Raw genomic sequence first — 17,021 nt, forward strand, 5'->3', positions numbered from 1 at the left:
AGATGGGCATGTGTGAGCGGAGCCAGTCCAGCTCACACGGACACAGCAGATTCTGAATGCAGCTGATATGATCCAATATTTAAATGGAGGAAAATCAAGGAAAAGCTGGATTTGGGGCAATAAATTTTGAATACAATGTTGTTGGACCAACAAGACCCATGTGAAAGTGTTGGGAAGCTGGATAATATGACCCATTTAATCTCTAAATTGGGTCTTTTCATACATATGTTCAGGATATGACTTCAGCAAAAGGACAAGTAGATAGATTTGGACTTAAAAGGGGCTTTAAAAGAGGTTTATTACGTGTTCAGGCATTTTCCACAGTTTTGATTGTGCTTTCTCCGGTAGATGGAAATCCTGCCAGATACTTAGTAACATAGTTTATTCCACAGCTTTTTCCAGACTGGCTCAGCAAACCACGGTCGTAGTAAATAGTTGTGCGAGTATAGAGGGTAGAGTAGAGGGTCATGACTCCCAGTCCATATTCTCCTGGAACTTGGTTTTGTTGTTAAGAGTCACATGTAATTGTACTCCAACTTTGTTGTCCTCGTATTCGCCATTGTTATTCTTTATTGTTTTCTGTGTGCATGTGTGTGTGGCTTCTTCAAAAAAAATAAACCAACTTGTGGCCTCGCATGCTAACTACATAATTTCTGCCATTTCTAATTAAAATGACATTATTTTCAAAACGTAACTGTGGAAATAGAAAACTTTAACTTGAAATTTTAAAAAAATGTCTTCACATTTATTACTGGACACAAAGTCTTTATGATTTCTTAATGTGGGGTCTATCTGTTGTGGATGTGCTTATATTTATAGCTCTAAACAATCAACTTTCTTCTCGAGAGCCTGCAACACTTCAATATTCCCAATAGGATGGGGGCAAAAAAAACTTCAAAAGGCTAAATCACACCGAAGTTTTCAACTTTCTTTTCAAAGGTTTTATTCATTTCATATAATACTGACACATGTACTCAATAGCGGTTAACAGGCGTTTTAAAAACACAGATATTAAAACCATTAGAGCGTCAATTTATTTTTAACCCAGTTGATTTCATGGACCTTTTTTTCTTCTTTTTTTTTCCTGTTTTTTTTGTTTGTTTGTTTTTTACACATTTACATGTTTCAATATACCATAACAACTACTCAGTATTAGTCTAACTTTTTCCCGGAAGGATTTTTGTCCTTTGTCTAAAAAGAAAGAAAAATTAAATGAACAAAAAAACAAAAAAAAAATGGACAACTGTCTCTGCATTTAAAAAAAATGGCATGTGGTAAGCCACAAAATATTCAGGGTAAAATATTCTCATGAAGTTGAACTCTGAAGAATCAAAACATTTTGACAGCGTTGAGTGTGTCATATGTGGCACAATAAAATTTAAAGGAGTCGTCAGTCTACATCAGACAGCTCTGGATCCACTCTTTCTTTTAATACAGGATAACTCACTCCAGTCCAGATTCCACCCATTTCCCAGAATGCATATGGAACACAACTCAGCCATAGAAGAGAGATGAAGAATATAGATTGTTGTAAAGAAGATCGTTGTTTTTTTTTTCTTTTCTTTAACGGCATCTAATCATGTGCTGTTTACGTCGTAGTTCATTCTGTTATCGATCGTAGTAGCGTTAAAGGATAGAGGGAGATGCAGTCCTCTCATATAAAGGACCAAGGACACTCAGTTGTGTTTAAAGTGACGGCCAATGGTGTCAGAGTCCTCTCTCTTCAGCCGGCATCTCGGAGACACACGTCCTCGGAAAAATGAAACAAATACTGATTCCTCGTAGAAGTCCGTCTGAGTGTGTTTCCTCTCAACTCGATAGGTCCATTGTGCTGTGTGAGTATTTCCACTTCCATCCCTCGCTCTTCGCCTTGAGATGAGCGGGACTATCGGGTCACCTAAAAGAGAGAGAGAGAGCAAGACAGAGAGAGAGAGAGAAGAAGAAGAAGAAGAAGAAGTGGGTCAAAACTCACTTAACAACAGTTCACCCAAAAAGTTTGAAAATAGCCTGAAACAGTAAAGGTCACAGAGACGAGCCGGAGCCGGAGCTGGTACTCCATGTCAATGGAAAGGTTTTAAATAATGCAGGGCTTGTGCAGATGCCGGCTGCTTTTTTGGGGGGAAATAATGGGAAGGGATTCGTATTGGTGGAGCCCTGACAACATGGCTGGCGTGGTCTGCGTCCTCCTCTGGCAAGACTCTAAACAAGATGCAGCTCCAATCGTGGCAGCGAGCCCACAGTACCTCACTTTCAGCACCTGGCTCACGGCCATGTCATTTGCTCTATTTGTCGAGATGGCTGCTCTAATCACATGCTCTCTTTATCTCATCTATCCATCTATTCCATTTTCTTTGCTCGGGCACTCACTTTTGGTTTATTCCAAGCTATTAGGAGGCATTTTCGACCACCCGGCAACCAAACTGACACAAATTGCAGAATAACTGCGAGTGCTGGGGCGTGTAATAGAGGAGACCCTCACTGTTATTCTGCGTGCTTTTCTCTCTCTCAGTTAGCCCGGCGGTTTCCACCTCGGAGACCCAAAACACTCTGTCCCTCATGCATTTCCTCTTCGGGGAGTTCCTCTTTTGTCCGACACAGGTGCCCGCTAACAAAGTGTGAAGGCCGGCGGTCACCTGGAGAGCAGTGTTACCTCCAGCGCTGGCAGCTGGATCTGCTCTACTGTATCTGCTCTTGATGGCTCCAGGCCACCCTTCCTGGGCACATTCCCACCGCCTTCAGGCATTTACTCCTGCGCCTGATCAAAGAGTCTGCAGGCGTTTGTTGTCACGCCAGTTCACTGTGCGCGTGCACGGCTGCCTCTCCGGGCCTGCTTCGCTTTAAGGTGCAAAGTCCCTTTAGGTGTTCACGCCCCCCTCTGCCTATTCAAATATGCCTGTAGGTGCCCGTGTCTGTGCCCAATTAGAGAGCGGATTTAAGTACTTAGATCTCAATTTAAAAAGCACACAAGAAATGCTGGAGTGTCATTTCTATGGAGCTTTCTCACAAAGTGCCACATTTTCCACTTCTTTTTATTTCTAAAAAGTTGTCATGGTCTAAACTAGTGGCTATATGGCTTTAAAGCAGGTGTCCCTTCTAGATTTTAAGTTATGTAAAAGTCATCTTTGTTTTTTTTCCACTTACCCTTTAATAAACTTCTATAATGAATTAAACACACAGTGTTTGTTTTGATTCATTGTTTCCATCTAAAGGAGCAGTGTATAATATTTTGCCTATAGCCACTTTTAAGACTTGCAAATTGCCTCATCTGTTTGGTGTGATTTACATGAGCTGCACAGGCAGTGAAATAGAGCTGTTTGTTTGTTAATGCGTGTGTGTCAGACTTTGAGTGTATCTGAGCGAATGCCCATACAGTTGCCTTTGCAGTCTCCGACAGCTCAGTGGTTTGGCAGCCACGTTCATGTCTGTCTATTCATCCATATGATATTATTTGGCATTGATCGAGCTGTCTTCCTTCCCCTCCCTCTCTCCACCCTCTGCCCTCCTCCTCTCCTCTGCTTCCAGCCAAAGGATGGAGGGGAGGCTCGAGACTGCCAAATCCGTTCTGCGTGTGTGTGTGTGTGTGTGTGTGTGTGTGTGTGTGTGTGTGTGTGTGTGTGTGTGTGTGTGTGTGTGTGTGTGTGTGTGTGTGTGTGTGTGTGTGTGTGTGTGCGTGTGCGTGTGCGTGTGCGTGTGTGTGTGTGTGTTCTTCCTTGTCAGCTGACCGGTTCCAGAATGTTTGTTTCCAAGTGTTTTCCTTTATCTCCCTATCACCTCTGCTTTCAGCATTTCCCCTCTCCACTTTCTACTTATTTGTTCTTTCTCTCGCTCTCTCTCGCTCTCTCTCGCTCTCTCTCTCTCTCTTCACTCTTCCTTTCTGCTGCTCCACACGTCTCTCGCTCTCCCTCTCTCTCTTCCTCTCATCCCACTTCTCTCTCCCTCTCTCCATCGTCAATTTCAATTTACGAGCGGGTCTTAATGGGACTATAAGAGAACGTTCGATGATATTGATCTGGATGCCTGTGCATCTTGACCTCAGCGAACAACACCAGAGGAGACAAAAAAAAAAAAAAAAAAAATCGCTCTTTTCATCATCAGGCGAACACACCAGCTCACACTTTCATATTGCATAGGCACACAAACACACGCACCCACAAAGCACACACAGATCATTGATCAAAGACCTGAATGCAAGAGACAGCAAATATTTGCGCTCTTCTAAACTACGACACAGTTGATGTGATCGAGTCACGCCTGGTTAAAATCGGCCGGCTTTGATCACGTTCAGGAAATTATACATGCGCGCTTTGGAGCCGATAAATCTAAATTCATGAGATCAGATACAGGAAGCAACTTCCGAATGACATTTCCGAATGACATATCCAGAAACTACATCATCCTCATATCTGATCGACCCGTATGTGCCTCTTTCTGCAATTATGCCTGCTACACACTCCAAGAGCACTCATTTTCTTGTTGTCTCTTTGTGTCTCTTCATTTTCCTTTCATAGCTTATACGGCAAAATATCCATCCACCCCTCGTCCTTACAAACTTTCTCCAGCTTGGAGATGTGCAAGCCGGATTAAATCCCAGCTGCCATAACATTATGACCACCGACTGGAAAAATGACACTGGTTATCTCATCATCAGTGTCAAAGGAACAGCAGAGGATTGACAATACATTCATGGCTTTCCACGACTTATAGATGCACAGGCTGACCTGTCTTGGTCCGACGAGCTTCCATAGCTCAAACTGCTGCAGTTTTTGCCAGTTCTGATATAAAGGCGTCAGAATGAACAGCGCTGTTTGTTATGTTTGGGAGAAAAGAGAAGGCCCACAAAATATTGAGCAAATGGTCAGAATGTTATGGCTGATGGCATGGACTTGTCTATTAGTGCCTTCTAATTGTGTGGGTGGTTTTTTATCGTGCCGTCATTATCTTTCTGGCACGAGCGATACCATTTTGGAGAGTTTCTTTTTCAACCAATTTCAGTTTGAAGAGGTATCATTTCAAAGTAATACAGTGAGAAGAACATTGAAATGTTTCCTCCAAAACATTAGATAAAAAAGTACAATTTTCTGTCTTCACCAGCTGCCTGACAAAATTTCAAGCTTGAGCTGGCGGAGCACAGAAGTGTTTCAGGGTGAGAATAAGAGGAGGGGGTGTTGAAGAGAAAAGAAAGACTTGAGGGGATGCAGTCCACTTTGCGAGGTGAGAGGTGAGCGGAGGAAAAAGAAGGAAGGAATTCTTAATCGTGCCGGCGAGCAGGAGACGGGCTGCGAGTGTTTTAGAAAGAGGCAGGCTTGGAAACAAGAGAGCGTCTTAAGCTTTTCTTATCCCTCTCTTTCACCCAAGGAGACTCTCTCTCACTCTCTTTCACTCTCTCTCTCTCACTCTCTCTCTCTCTCTCGCTCTCTCTCTCCTATAACCACGCCCTCAATCAATTATTTAGGCAGAAAACAAAGGTCTGCACCCGGCCATGAATAATGGAAGGTGAGACGGCAGAGAGAAGGATGGAGGTTAGAAACAGAAGTGTACAGTGACGAGGAGACAATTTTCCTCCAATGACAGACAGCCAGGAAGCTGCTCAGGTTGAATCACTGAAGAAAAGCCAACAGGTGCAGGAAACAAAGTACATACTGTACATCCGCATCGCGCATCATACCCACGAAGACCCAGATAATCTGGCAGCGCATGAAATGCAATACAGGGAAATAGAGTACTAACCTTTGGCTACTTCCTGAGACCGACTACCTATACAAGTACTTATTAAATGCCGTTAAGCCTAATTTATACTCCATATGCAAATGATATGCGAAGCCTTAAAGGCTGCAGAATACAACTACGTACTGTAGACTGTTGAGCTTGCTGTGTGCCGCCACACGCTCTGGCTCGCTGTTAAAGAGTGTATCATTCATACTTCAATCATGCTTAGCATGAAGCATCGCTGGTGCGTGAGCCCCGAAACTCTTTGGCATGTAGCATGTAGCATGTAGCACGACTCGGAGTAAAATTCTGCTGGATCCACTGAGCAGTTAAACTGAAACTCTGCTATAAAAGTCTCTCGTGAATAAGTTAACTGGCTTTCTCCTCCTCTTGATATTTTGTCAGAACATAATTCACAGTCTGCCTCACTTTCGTCATTCTCATTAATATTAAAGAATCTCCAAACTCTCACATCGCTCATCCGCTTGTCTACCTGTGGGTGACGGATGGCGTCACGTAATACTCGCCGGGTTGTACCAAGGATCTTTAACGAGTGCGAGTAGCCGGTGCAGTATTGGACCCGGTACCCGATACTTACATTGGTATCGGTGCATCCCAACAGAGGAGTATTATGAGAATATTCTTTACTAAACACGGCCGGTTCTTTTTCAATCAGACGGCTCCCCCAGTGAAGCAGTGAGAGTGAGGGGAATTGTAAAGTGTGTATTTGTTTTCTTATTCTTGGTCCTATTTTTTCTTTCTTCAGAGCTTGTTTGATGTTACATCTAAAAAAGAAGCAAAGCGAGTGAAAAAAAAAATGGAAAAGCGATATTGGGTGAGGAGATTAAAAAAAAGAAGTAGGAGAGAGGACGAGCGGTGGTATGGAAAAGAAAGGAGTATACTCTGACATGATAGAGGTGGAAATAGGTCGCTCGGTGGTGGGTTGGATCGTGTGTGTGCATGCTCGTATGGTTTAAAGAGATAACTGTGTGTGTGTGTGTGTGTGTGTGTGTGTGTGTGTGTGTGTGTGTGTGTGTGTGTGTGTGTGTGTGTGTGTGTGTGTGTGTGTGTGTGTGTGTGTGTGTGTGTGTGTGTGTGTGTGTGTGTGTGTGTGTGTGTGTGTGTGTGTGTGTGTGTGTGTGAGAGAGAGAGAGAGAAACAGTGCGGGTAGAACGAGTGCACACCCACCTTGGTGGTCTTGACTTTGTTGCCTGTGCTGCAGCTCCATCCTGTGAGGTCTGGGAGAACCTTGCACTCCTCACCTTCCATACACGGCTGCATCTGACACCACCACTTCTGGGCTACGATGGAGGCTGGAACAGGAGGGAGCGAATGTTTAGTCTGCTGGAGATGTGACCCGGTGTGTGTTGTGGGTGTGTGCTTTCAAGTGTTTTTCCAGACTGCACATTTGTGAAAAGTGACACAGAGGCTTCCTTCAGACTTTCACACGGACAAAGAGTTTCCAGAAAAGTGCGTTTCCGTCCGGTATGTGAATAATAAAAGTGTGGTACATTAAGATGAACGAGGAGGAAATCGGTGCCATTAACCATCAAGTAGAGGCGGCTGCAGGAAGATTTTACATCTAAAATAACACCAGTCGAAGCCTCAAATGAACAGAAACACAGAGTCTGCCCCAGCGGAGAGCCCTAATCTCCCCAACAAAGGTTTGATGTTTTTCTCTCCCACAGTTTTTTGTCTCCACACTTGGCTGGGAGCATTAGTGGATGTTTAAGACACTTGCTTCGCGTAGGTCATGATTAATTCATTCGCAAAAGTCTGCTTCCACTGCACTTGGCTGCATTTCGCTTTTGTCAATACACTAGTTTGACTGCTTCAGCCGTAAGAAAGCTCAGGTTTTTTTTGTTTTGCATAATTAGAAAGTTCGCCTAAAAGCAGGTTGATGCAAATGCCCTGCCTAGATAGAGTTCTTGATATGGAGAATGTAAATTTGCCTGCAACATAATTGTGATGACCTCTTGGTAAAAAGAAAAACATGAATGATTTATCATTTTTGGAACACAAGCAAAGTGTGAAGCACTTTACAGCATCAACGTCTCTCACAGCTCTTCTCTTTTAGACCAGTGTTTCTTAAAAACATGTGTAAATGTACTTTAGACTTTCTCCAAACGTTTATCAAAGCATTTAAATTAATGATCAGTCATTCCCAATTTCTAAATGCGAGGTTAACAAATTATATTTTACAATGAACTTTGCTATTTTAAACCTTTAATAGGCGAGTTGACAATGAAAATGATAGAATACATCATTACATAGGTGTCGCTTGTGTAGAATTTCACAGAATTTGCCAGAAATTTCCAATCTCTCCTGGCTCTGCAGACGGTATGAAGACATGTGGACGTTGTGTTTTGGTCCCTATCTTTGCCAAACATCTCCTCCTCCCAGTCTGGGTACCAGTGCAACAGATTGATGCATTTAATTTGAAGTTATGACAAATGGTGACACCATATTTGATCATATGCACTGCGCAGATAAAACCACTGCTTATGACAGCAAGACAATTTCTCATAGATGCTCAAGGCTTCTCGTAAATCATCGCTCGGGCACTTTTCTGCAGATAAGACATAAAGTATAGGAAGTATTATTAGGGTTATATAACCTTTGGCAGAAATGTATGTCAGTTTGAGAAGAAAAAGAAATGGAGGCTTTAAATCTGGAGATGTGTAGGAGTAGCTTAAACCAGCACGAAGGTCCTGACATTTATCCTGAATATCGAGTATTTCAACAAAACTATCAGAAAGTTGAATTTCCGTCAGATCCTCAAAATAAAAATGCAACAACTCAAATCTGTAATGAATAAACTGTAAGTGAAAGAATAAAAACTTTCAGTTCACAGGGTCCCTGCATGTAATCATATCTCTGGTATTCCATAAATGTACTGACGCATTTTAAACAGTTCATTTTAAAAGCCAGTTTCGTTGTGTTATTGGTATCCGTTTACACGACAACAGTGCTTGGAGTGAATGAAAATGGAACTTTTCGAAAACGCGCCAACCGTGGAAACGAAGAAACGAAAATCCCAAAATTTTCACCCAAAACGTTGTCGTATAAAATCACAGGCGTTAATAAATGAGACTCTGGTGACTCTTGTTGACCTTGTTTCGACCAAATTACTGAGCGTATTCGGCTAAAAGATGCAAACAGCTGAGAGTCATGTGTCTGATCTTAAGCGACCCGAAGCATTTCTTTTTAAAGTGCAAAATTTGTTTTATTGTGTAACACTGTATAATCTGAATACTCGGCTCAATTTAATTACACTTGTATATTGACGTGTTTACTGATTACCTTTCAGCACACCGAAAAATAAAGTTAAGCTCTGTTAAGAGATTTTTTTTCCTTATTTTTTATTTTTTTTTTAAAGAAATGCAGATTTTTACTGTACGTGTAGGATTTGTGAGCACTGGAGTCGTGAGAATTTAATCAGCACGTAACAGATCGTTTATATTTTCAATTCAGAAAGGGCAAGATACGCTTGAGACGGCTGCGGATGTTGCAATCTCTCAGGATTTGTGGAACACATAAAATGAGATTAAAAGGAAAAAAAAAATAAAAAAAATGCAATGATGAAAAGTCTTTGGCAAACATCACAGAGGAAATAGACTTATGACGAACAAGACGGCGATTAAATATCAAAGAAAAAAGTTGGGAGGGGAAAAAAAAAAAGAAAGAAAAAAAAGGAACTGTTGCCACCGTGAAAGCTGAGTGGATTTGTGGACGTATGAAAAATGTCTTTCCTTCAATTGTTGCTGTGAAGACGGGGCGCTTGCAGCAGTCAGTTAGCAGGTAGTTAGAGGCTCAGCGTGTCAGTATTAAAGCAAGTGTCACTCCGGGTTCTTAACTCAACACAGTCATCATTGACATTATCCCTCTGGGATTAGTGATACTTTCTGAGAGGCAATCTTCTTAAACAGTCCAACTTTGCAACACTGAGAAAGCTGTCCTGTGCAGCTGGATAGTTTCCATCATTACAACTCGAACACAGATCATCAAGTCCACTTTCATCACGCTGCTGGTGGTGGTGGTGGTGGTGGTGGTGGTGGTGGGGGGGTGGGGGTCCTGACACTACCACTACAACTTCCACGGCATTCGTTCCTCGGCTGTTTGGATAGTTTAAGCTACAACAGGGGTACATTTTGTGGCATCAACTCAGAATGTTTTTGTCCCGATTTTTTAAAGTGCTTCTCTTTCAACAAGTAAAGCAGTTTAAGCTCGATCTAATAAGTGGTTGCACAATCAAAAACGAACATAAACGTTCCTTATCCGTAGGACAACGCAACTTTTCAAAAATGCTCCGTAGCAACGGGGAAATCTGAATTTCTCTGAAACGTTGCTGCTGGGGTTCAATTTGCTTTAATTTTCCTCCAAATCCACATTTTATTTGCTCGCGGAGGCTCAGTGCTCCGTTCAATCACTGCACATTGAACTCAAGCAGATCAATGCAGAAGCGATACTGTTTCAAGCAATTATTCTTGTGCAAACAGCCTAAAGCAGACAAAAAAAAACCTCATTTAAATGCTCCTGTTTGCACATTATGTCACTCATGGTTGTTTCCTCAGCAAATCACCCACCAGAAGAATCAATTGAAAGTGCATCTATTTGCAAAGATCTTTGCGAAATATTTTACATGTTTTAAGCGGAGCTGTGATTGTTCAGAGCTGTGATTGTGTGTGGCCGATTGTATTTATTTGTGTTGGTGATGGACTCGCGATATATCCAGGACGTGTCCTGCCCTTTGCCAGATGTCTGCTGGAGATAGACTCTGTCTGCTCTCCTGACCCCGAGCCTGCATGAAGCGGGCACAGAAGATGACCAGATGGATGGATGTTCTCACACAGAACAATCCGGACACAAACCAGACAGGAAACACAAACAAAGCCTTATAGATGGCAGATCTGTGATTTTATCATGCAAAGATTTGGCGCGCAGAGATTTTTGAAATGTTCGAGATGGAAAATTCATTCATGTTTTAAAGCTCGGAAACATTTGGTCCTAAAAGAAATCTACTCTTCATTTGGTGCCAACACAGAAGCTCCAGAAAGGCTTTCAGCAGATTATCATATTTACTATCCGGGATCTTTACGCACATCTTTTTTATTTCTGTTGCATTGACCAGTGGTTCATTCAGAAAGAAACAGAACCAAGTCCAACAGACAGGCACACACATTGACATCCACCTTCACAGGTATTGGTAATTTATGGTCAACAGTTAAGCTCATACGCGTGTTTTTGGACTGTGAGTCCCGGTAGAAACCCGGGAGAACATGCAAACTCCCCACAGAAAGGCCTGGCTGATAACTGAACCCAGACCTTCTCTCCATGAGACCAGAGTGCAAAATAATAATATAAAACCAAGTGAAGTACAGGACATGCTGAGGATCTTTGCTGGGAGTCTAAATACAGATTAGGAAAAGCATGAAGAGGCTTTACATTGTTTTATTGATTGAAATCATGTTTTAGTTCAGGAAGCTCTGGCCTTGGTAGACAGAGTTCAAACCAGTGAGTCATTATACTTGCTTGCATATTGTGAGTGAAGTTACTTGTATAAAAACCTTTCCTTTCCGTGTTCCTGAGCGCCGGATGCTCAGAGAACGGGCTGTTATCAAACCTTACTGCTGTTGACTCACTGAAACTGGAATTTTTAGCAACAGATGTTGGTTGTGATGTTTCCAATCTTTATATCGGTTTCCAGCCCGGCTGACCCCGTGCAGCTTCAGAAAATATCTTTAAAATAGAGGGGTTTCTTTGTAAAAAAAAAAAAAAAAAAGATCTTTTGTACCTGAGCCTCACAAACGTACACTGGGTTTTGCAATCCTAGTGAAAAGCTTTCTGTTGGTAAACGGCAGTACCAGAGCAGTCATCAAGGTTTGAGCGTAACGGAGATTCTTGCTCATTACCCGCCTTCTTCTATACGGTTCACTGCTTCCTTTTGTTACCAAACAGTCTCTGGGCTGCTGCTAATGCAGTGTAAATGTCAGGGAACAAGGTACACCTCGCGATGAATATTTCCTCCATAATCTGAAGAGTTGAACTTTGTTATCATATCAGGAAAACTGTAAAGAGAGCCAACCATAAAAAAACCATAAGAGCCTTTTATAGCACTGCGTCAGCCAGTGGGAACCTGCACATATGCAACGAGCGCACGTACCATCAACACAGGAGGGCATCGCTCGAGTGGTGCCGGCAACCTGTCCAGGGAAGCAGGAGCATTTGACGGTCTGAGATCTCTCCTCGATCTTGTTCTTATTGCAGCAGCGATGGGCAGCGATCACCTCACATGTTCCTGCCTTCACATGCACTGTGGAAACAAAGAGAGACACGGTCCATGTTGAGAACACAGAGGCTTGTCGTATTCATCAAAACGCGCGATCTCGAGCTGCGGTCACCTGTGTTTTTGAATAAACAGAAAATAATATTTTTTTTTTAAAAACAGTTTACCTTTTTTGAGTTTTAATTCCCAAAGTAAATTTTCTTGTGTGATTGTAAATTTAGTATCTTTTAGTTGACAAAACAATATACTTTAAGATGCATCTTGTATATTTGTCCTCATTTTCTGACGTTTTGAAAATCCTCAAACCGAAATGAATCACCAGATTCACAACAATTTGCTGTCAGAACTGGGGAGGAAAAAAGTTATACAATTAACGAAAAGTGTCCAAATTTAGGAAATGTTAAGTCTTTTTACTTTTGTTTCAGGCACTCACAAGCGTTCAAGAACGGCACTTACTTTTCAAACAAAAAAGAAAATTACTATTTTAATCATCAATAGTTAGACTATTTTCATTTTTGCCTTTGTTAATTTTTATATTCCTGGTTCTTAGATGGATTCATTTGCAGTACAGGCATCCTCTGTTATAATAGACTGAGTCTGTTTTGGTGGTGTACCATCGATTTTCCAATATAGAAAATTACGACAAAAAACATTTTGTATGAATGAATTTCTTCCTTTATTCAAACCAAACAAATGTAATTGTTAAGAAGGAAACAAAATATCTAAAAGGCAATAATAAAACATCATTTTTGAAGCCTTAATGTTAAAAAAAAATCGTTCAATACAAGGACAGATAAACCATTTTAATGTGATAAGTTCCATTTCAGGCTTAGAAATTGCGACTGATGTTGCAGATTTAAGTTAATTTTCCATCGAAACCATTCTGCAGTGGCGCTCACTGATAACTTCTACACAGAGCAAACACCTGACAATCACCTCCATGTGGAGCGACAATTATGAGGACGTCAGCTCACTGTGTGCCTGATCCAAAAACAAACACCGTTTTTTTTATTATACTCTAAATAACCAATCAAGGTTTCAACATTGACCGAATCAATGTGGGCAAAAAATGGCAACACGGACAAGAATCAACTGAATGAAGCTAACGGAGGATTTGGCTGTTATTGGACAACCGTGAGCAATAAACAGTTGTAGGATGCATTTAAATTGATCATATTAGTCAACAAAGCCACACAAGTAAAAAAAATAAATAAATAAACACACTGTCTTTGCTCTCAGGCACTCGCACAGATACCAAATATGTAACACGTCTTGAAATCCTAATTTTCTCTGCATATCTCATGAGCAGCGGCTTCTATTTCTGCTTGCAGGATATGTAGGGAAAATATACAGCAATGTACCCCATGTTCGGGAGGAAGCAGCTCCACAGATAGCGAGGAAGCGGCGGTATTTGACGAAGAGGGTTTTTTTGTTTGTTCTGGGTTGCACTTCTTTGGCTGCAGCACTAATGAATGGTAGACGTCGAAGGGCCCTTCACTCCCTCTATAGCTACCACTCTGTGTGCAAATATATACGTGCACTTTTCAATCAGGCAGCCGTGTGGTTAATTAACAGCAAGTCCACCCCGAGCACAGAAGTCTCTTGAGTCAGCCGATGGAAAGGGAACAAAGAAACCCCTTTACATTTGAAGATTTGTGATGTAGAGACATGGCTCCTTTCATACCAGCCTTTCATCAAGTACATGAAAATGTCAAGGACAAATAATAAGCTTTGTCAGTAACTCTGTATGTGTTTGTGTGTTCCTGTGTACATACAGTAAGCAGTGTATACTATCTCATGTACAGGTGTGCTCCACTTTGCATGCAGGTGTGCTTATGTGGACCAAATCATGTAGACTGCACATGCAGTCCTTTGTATGTGAAAGTCAGAGTCTGCCATGTGTGTCATTTGACTTTTCAAACATTTGTTGGAAGTTACTGTTATTTCCATTACAAAGCGTCCGCCCGCGACACAACAAAGGGCGCGCAGTGCATGGCAATGAAAACTAAAGCAGAAAACAATGACTCTGCTCTGTCTAAAGAGTAGTTAAAAGCGAGGCGAGCTGAACTGAAAGACCCAGTGTGAATACATTAAGCAGACTTACAAAGATTTTTCTTTTTTTTTTTAAGTTCCTAATTTGTGCTGTTAATGAGGAAAAAAAAAAAAAAGACAAAGCGGCAATCCGGTAAAGCCCAGTGCAATTAATATCTCTATGTAAAGCACACTGATAGCTCAACGAGCGTGTGTGTGTGTGTGTGTGTGTGTGTGTGTGTGTGTGTGTGTGTGTGTGTGTGTGTGTGTGTGTGTGTGTGTGTGTGTGTGTGTGTCACTCAATCCCTCTTTCTGACTCTCCCTCTTTGTCCCACTGCTCGTGAGGCCAGAGGACAGTGATACAGGCTGATTGATCTGTCCATCTGGCTGTCCATCAAACCAACACTTTGATCCGAGAAACGATGTCCCGGCGGCTCCAGAACAGATTGGGGAAAAAAAAAAAAAGAAACTTTCCACATGCAAGAAATTTTTTTCCAGCTATTTTCACCTGATCACTTGTAGATGCTCGGTTTTGACAGCCTCAGGTGAAAATGTTGAATTTCTTAGAGTACTGTGCTTACTGGCGACAGTGCTGACAAATTAATGGACGTTATTGTTCTACGGAGGACAAACCTTACAGACCGTGGCGATCCCTTCACCTTTCCCTCTGTTGATACTCTCAGATCACCACGGGGTTACAGTCCATTTTGGTCATGACACAATCTTCACTCAATCCCTGACCACAGATTGCATCACGTTTGGGCGACAAGACCTCGGTGTTCACGTCACTCAGTAATGACATAGTTTGTCCTGGTCCATTTACTCTCTCTATATATATGGGACATGAAAGATGACTTAAATTACAGCAGGTTCTGATAAACTACACTTAACACCACTGCTTGTTGTGTATGTTGATCAAAAAGGGGCATTGCAGTTTATTTTGAAGTGATTTTTTTTTTTACTTTATTTATACAAGTAATCTAGTTGAGATAAAAAAAATTGAAGTGATACACATAACAGCAGTAAACAGTACATACATTGCCAAACAGATTAGAATGAAGTACAAGGACATGTATAAGAAACTGCAGTGATATGATGTTTGAAGTATTCATTATTTAAAAAAAGAGACATTGATAACAATAATATGCACCTTCAGATGTTGTCGGGGACTTTTTCAGTCTCACATTGAAATCACCCGGGAATCAAATTGAACCAGTTCAGGTTGGTGGTTGAGTTTGTGACCCGTATTTTTTAAGTGATATGCATCCAAAAATATTCACATTGCTTCACTTTTTCTACATTTTGTTATTTGAAAATGAATTAAATAGATTTTTTGACAAAATTCGAGCCCAAGAGAACGTGTAAACGTTTCTTTTTTTTCTTAAATATTTGTTTGCAAATATATAAGTTGTTTTTTTAAAGAAATCACATGCACACAGGTATTCACAGCCTTTGCAATGAAGTCCTGAATTGATCTCAGGTGCTTCTCGTTTCCACTAATCATCCTCGAGGTGTTTCAACAGCTTCACTGGAGTCCACCAGTGGTGGATTCAGTTGATTGGTTGATTTCGAAAGACACACCGTCTATATAAAGCGCCACAGCCGACAGCGCATGTCAGAGCAAAGCATGAATTCGGTGAACTGGCTGTAAACGTCTAAGACAGGATTGTCTTCAGACAAAAATCTGGTGAAGGGTCCAAATAAAATTTCTGCTGCTGAGAAGGTCTCAATGACCACAGTGACCTTCATTATCTGTAAAGGGAAGAAGAGCTGGCCAAACTGAGTGACCAGGAGAGAAGGGATTTAGTCAAGGAGGTGACCATGAAGTCAATGGTCACTCTGTCAGAGGTCCTGTGTGGAGGAGAACCTTCAAGAATCCAATCGAACGTCTCTGAAGGGATCTGAAAATAAGTGCACTGACGTCTCCACCCGCTCCGGAGGGGCTACAAGGAGGAATGGGCCAAAATGTCTGAAGATGGGTCTTGTGGCATCACTTTCAAAAAGACAAAGTATTGAGCAAAGACTGAATTCTTATGTGATTTATTGGTTCTATTTTTCATAACATTTGCAACCATTACCCCCAAAAGTTCATGTCATCATTACAAGGTGTTCTACTGAAGAGTGAGGAAAAATAGAACAGAACAATGTATATCGGAGGTAAAGAAAAAAATATCCTCATACACTTGGAGAAAAGTGGAAAGGTCTCCTCTGGTCCATCCCTCATTTACCCGTTGATGCCGAAATAATCACATTAAATCTCATAATTGTGACTATATAGGGTTGCTTACTGCTTATGGACGTCTGGTTTTACACAGGATTTCCTTGTTTGATAATAATCCATTTTATAAGCACCCCGGTATCAGTGCCTATGTCGCTCGTACGCTGTAAGAAGTCAGTGAGGAGCGACTGGGAGCTGCAGGCTGCAGTGTCTCTTCAAAGTCCTGATACTGATGAAAACTGCACTGTTTATGAGCTGAAGCATCGTTTCACCAGTTCATCAAACTGCCTGCAATGCATTTTGTAGAAGCAGTGACATGCCCTGGATGTGGATGGACCAGAGGAGACGGATGTTTTTAGTCCATGAGGTTTTTTATTTATTTATTTTTCCTTTTCTTTTAACCTCTATATTTTTTTTTCTTTAGTGCCCTAATACTCTTCCATGGTATTCTGTGTAGAATCTTGAGGGGAGAAAAATGAATTGAATCCATATTGCAAAAGGGGAAAGTGAAGCACTGTGAACAGAGCTTGCTACTTGACCAATGTAAAACGCAATGCAGGGGAAACATGTTGAGCCCAGCCAGGGTCCGGCCAAGCGGAAGGACCCTGGCTGGGCTCAAAGACCATCATGACATGCTCATGAATCCCCCGCTTTAGAACCAAGGTCAAGGTATGCGGTCAGCTTTAGGCCCTGTCCGAGCCAAACTGATCTTTTTCTCTCTGACTTTCTCCCAAAAGATTCTTTCCACACGTCAGTTGGAACACAGCTCAACACGATGCC

General features: G+C 41.6%; 1 protein-coding gene across 2 annotated transcripts in view; it reads right to left on the reverse strand.

Annotated features, from left to right (window-relative positions):
• Positions 1 to 922: 922 nt before the first annotated feature.
• Positions 923 to 17,021, reverse strand: part of LOC308113757 (chemokine-like protein TAFA-2) — an 87,336-nt gene continuing 71,237 nt past the window's right edge. For both annotated transcript variants that reach the window (XM_080470216.1, XM_080470217.1), the window contains exons 3-5: positions 11,870 to 12,019; positions 6,895 to 7,019; positions 923 to 1,897 (exon numbers count right to left, since the gene is read on the reverse strand). In XM_080470216.1, coding sequence (XP_080326342.1) covers positions 1,886 to 1,897; positions 6,895 to 7,019; positions 11,870 to 12,019 — 287 coding nt within the window. In that variant the 3' untranslated portion in view covers positions 923 to 1,885. The remainder of the gene's footprint in view (positions 1,898 to 6,894; positions 7,020 to 11,869; positions 12,020 to 17,021) is intronic.

The sequence above is a fragment of the Lipophrys pholis genome, assembly GCF_963383615.2.
Source record: "Lipophrys pholis genome assembly, chromosome: 8".
Lineage (NCBI taxonomy): Eukaryota > Metazoa > Chordata > Actinopteri > Blenniiformes > Blenniidae > Lipophrys > Lipophrys pholis.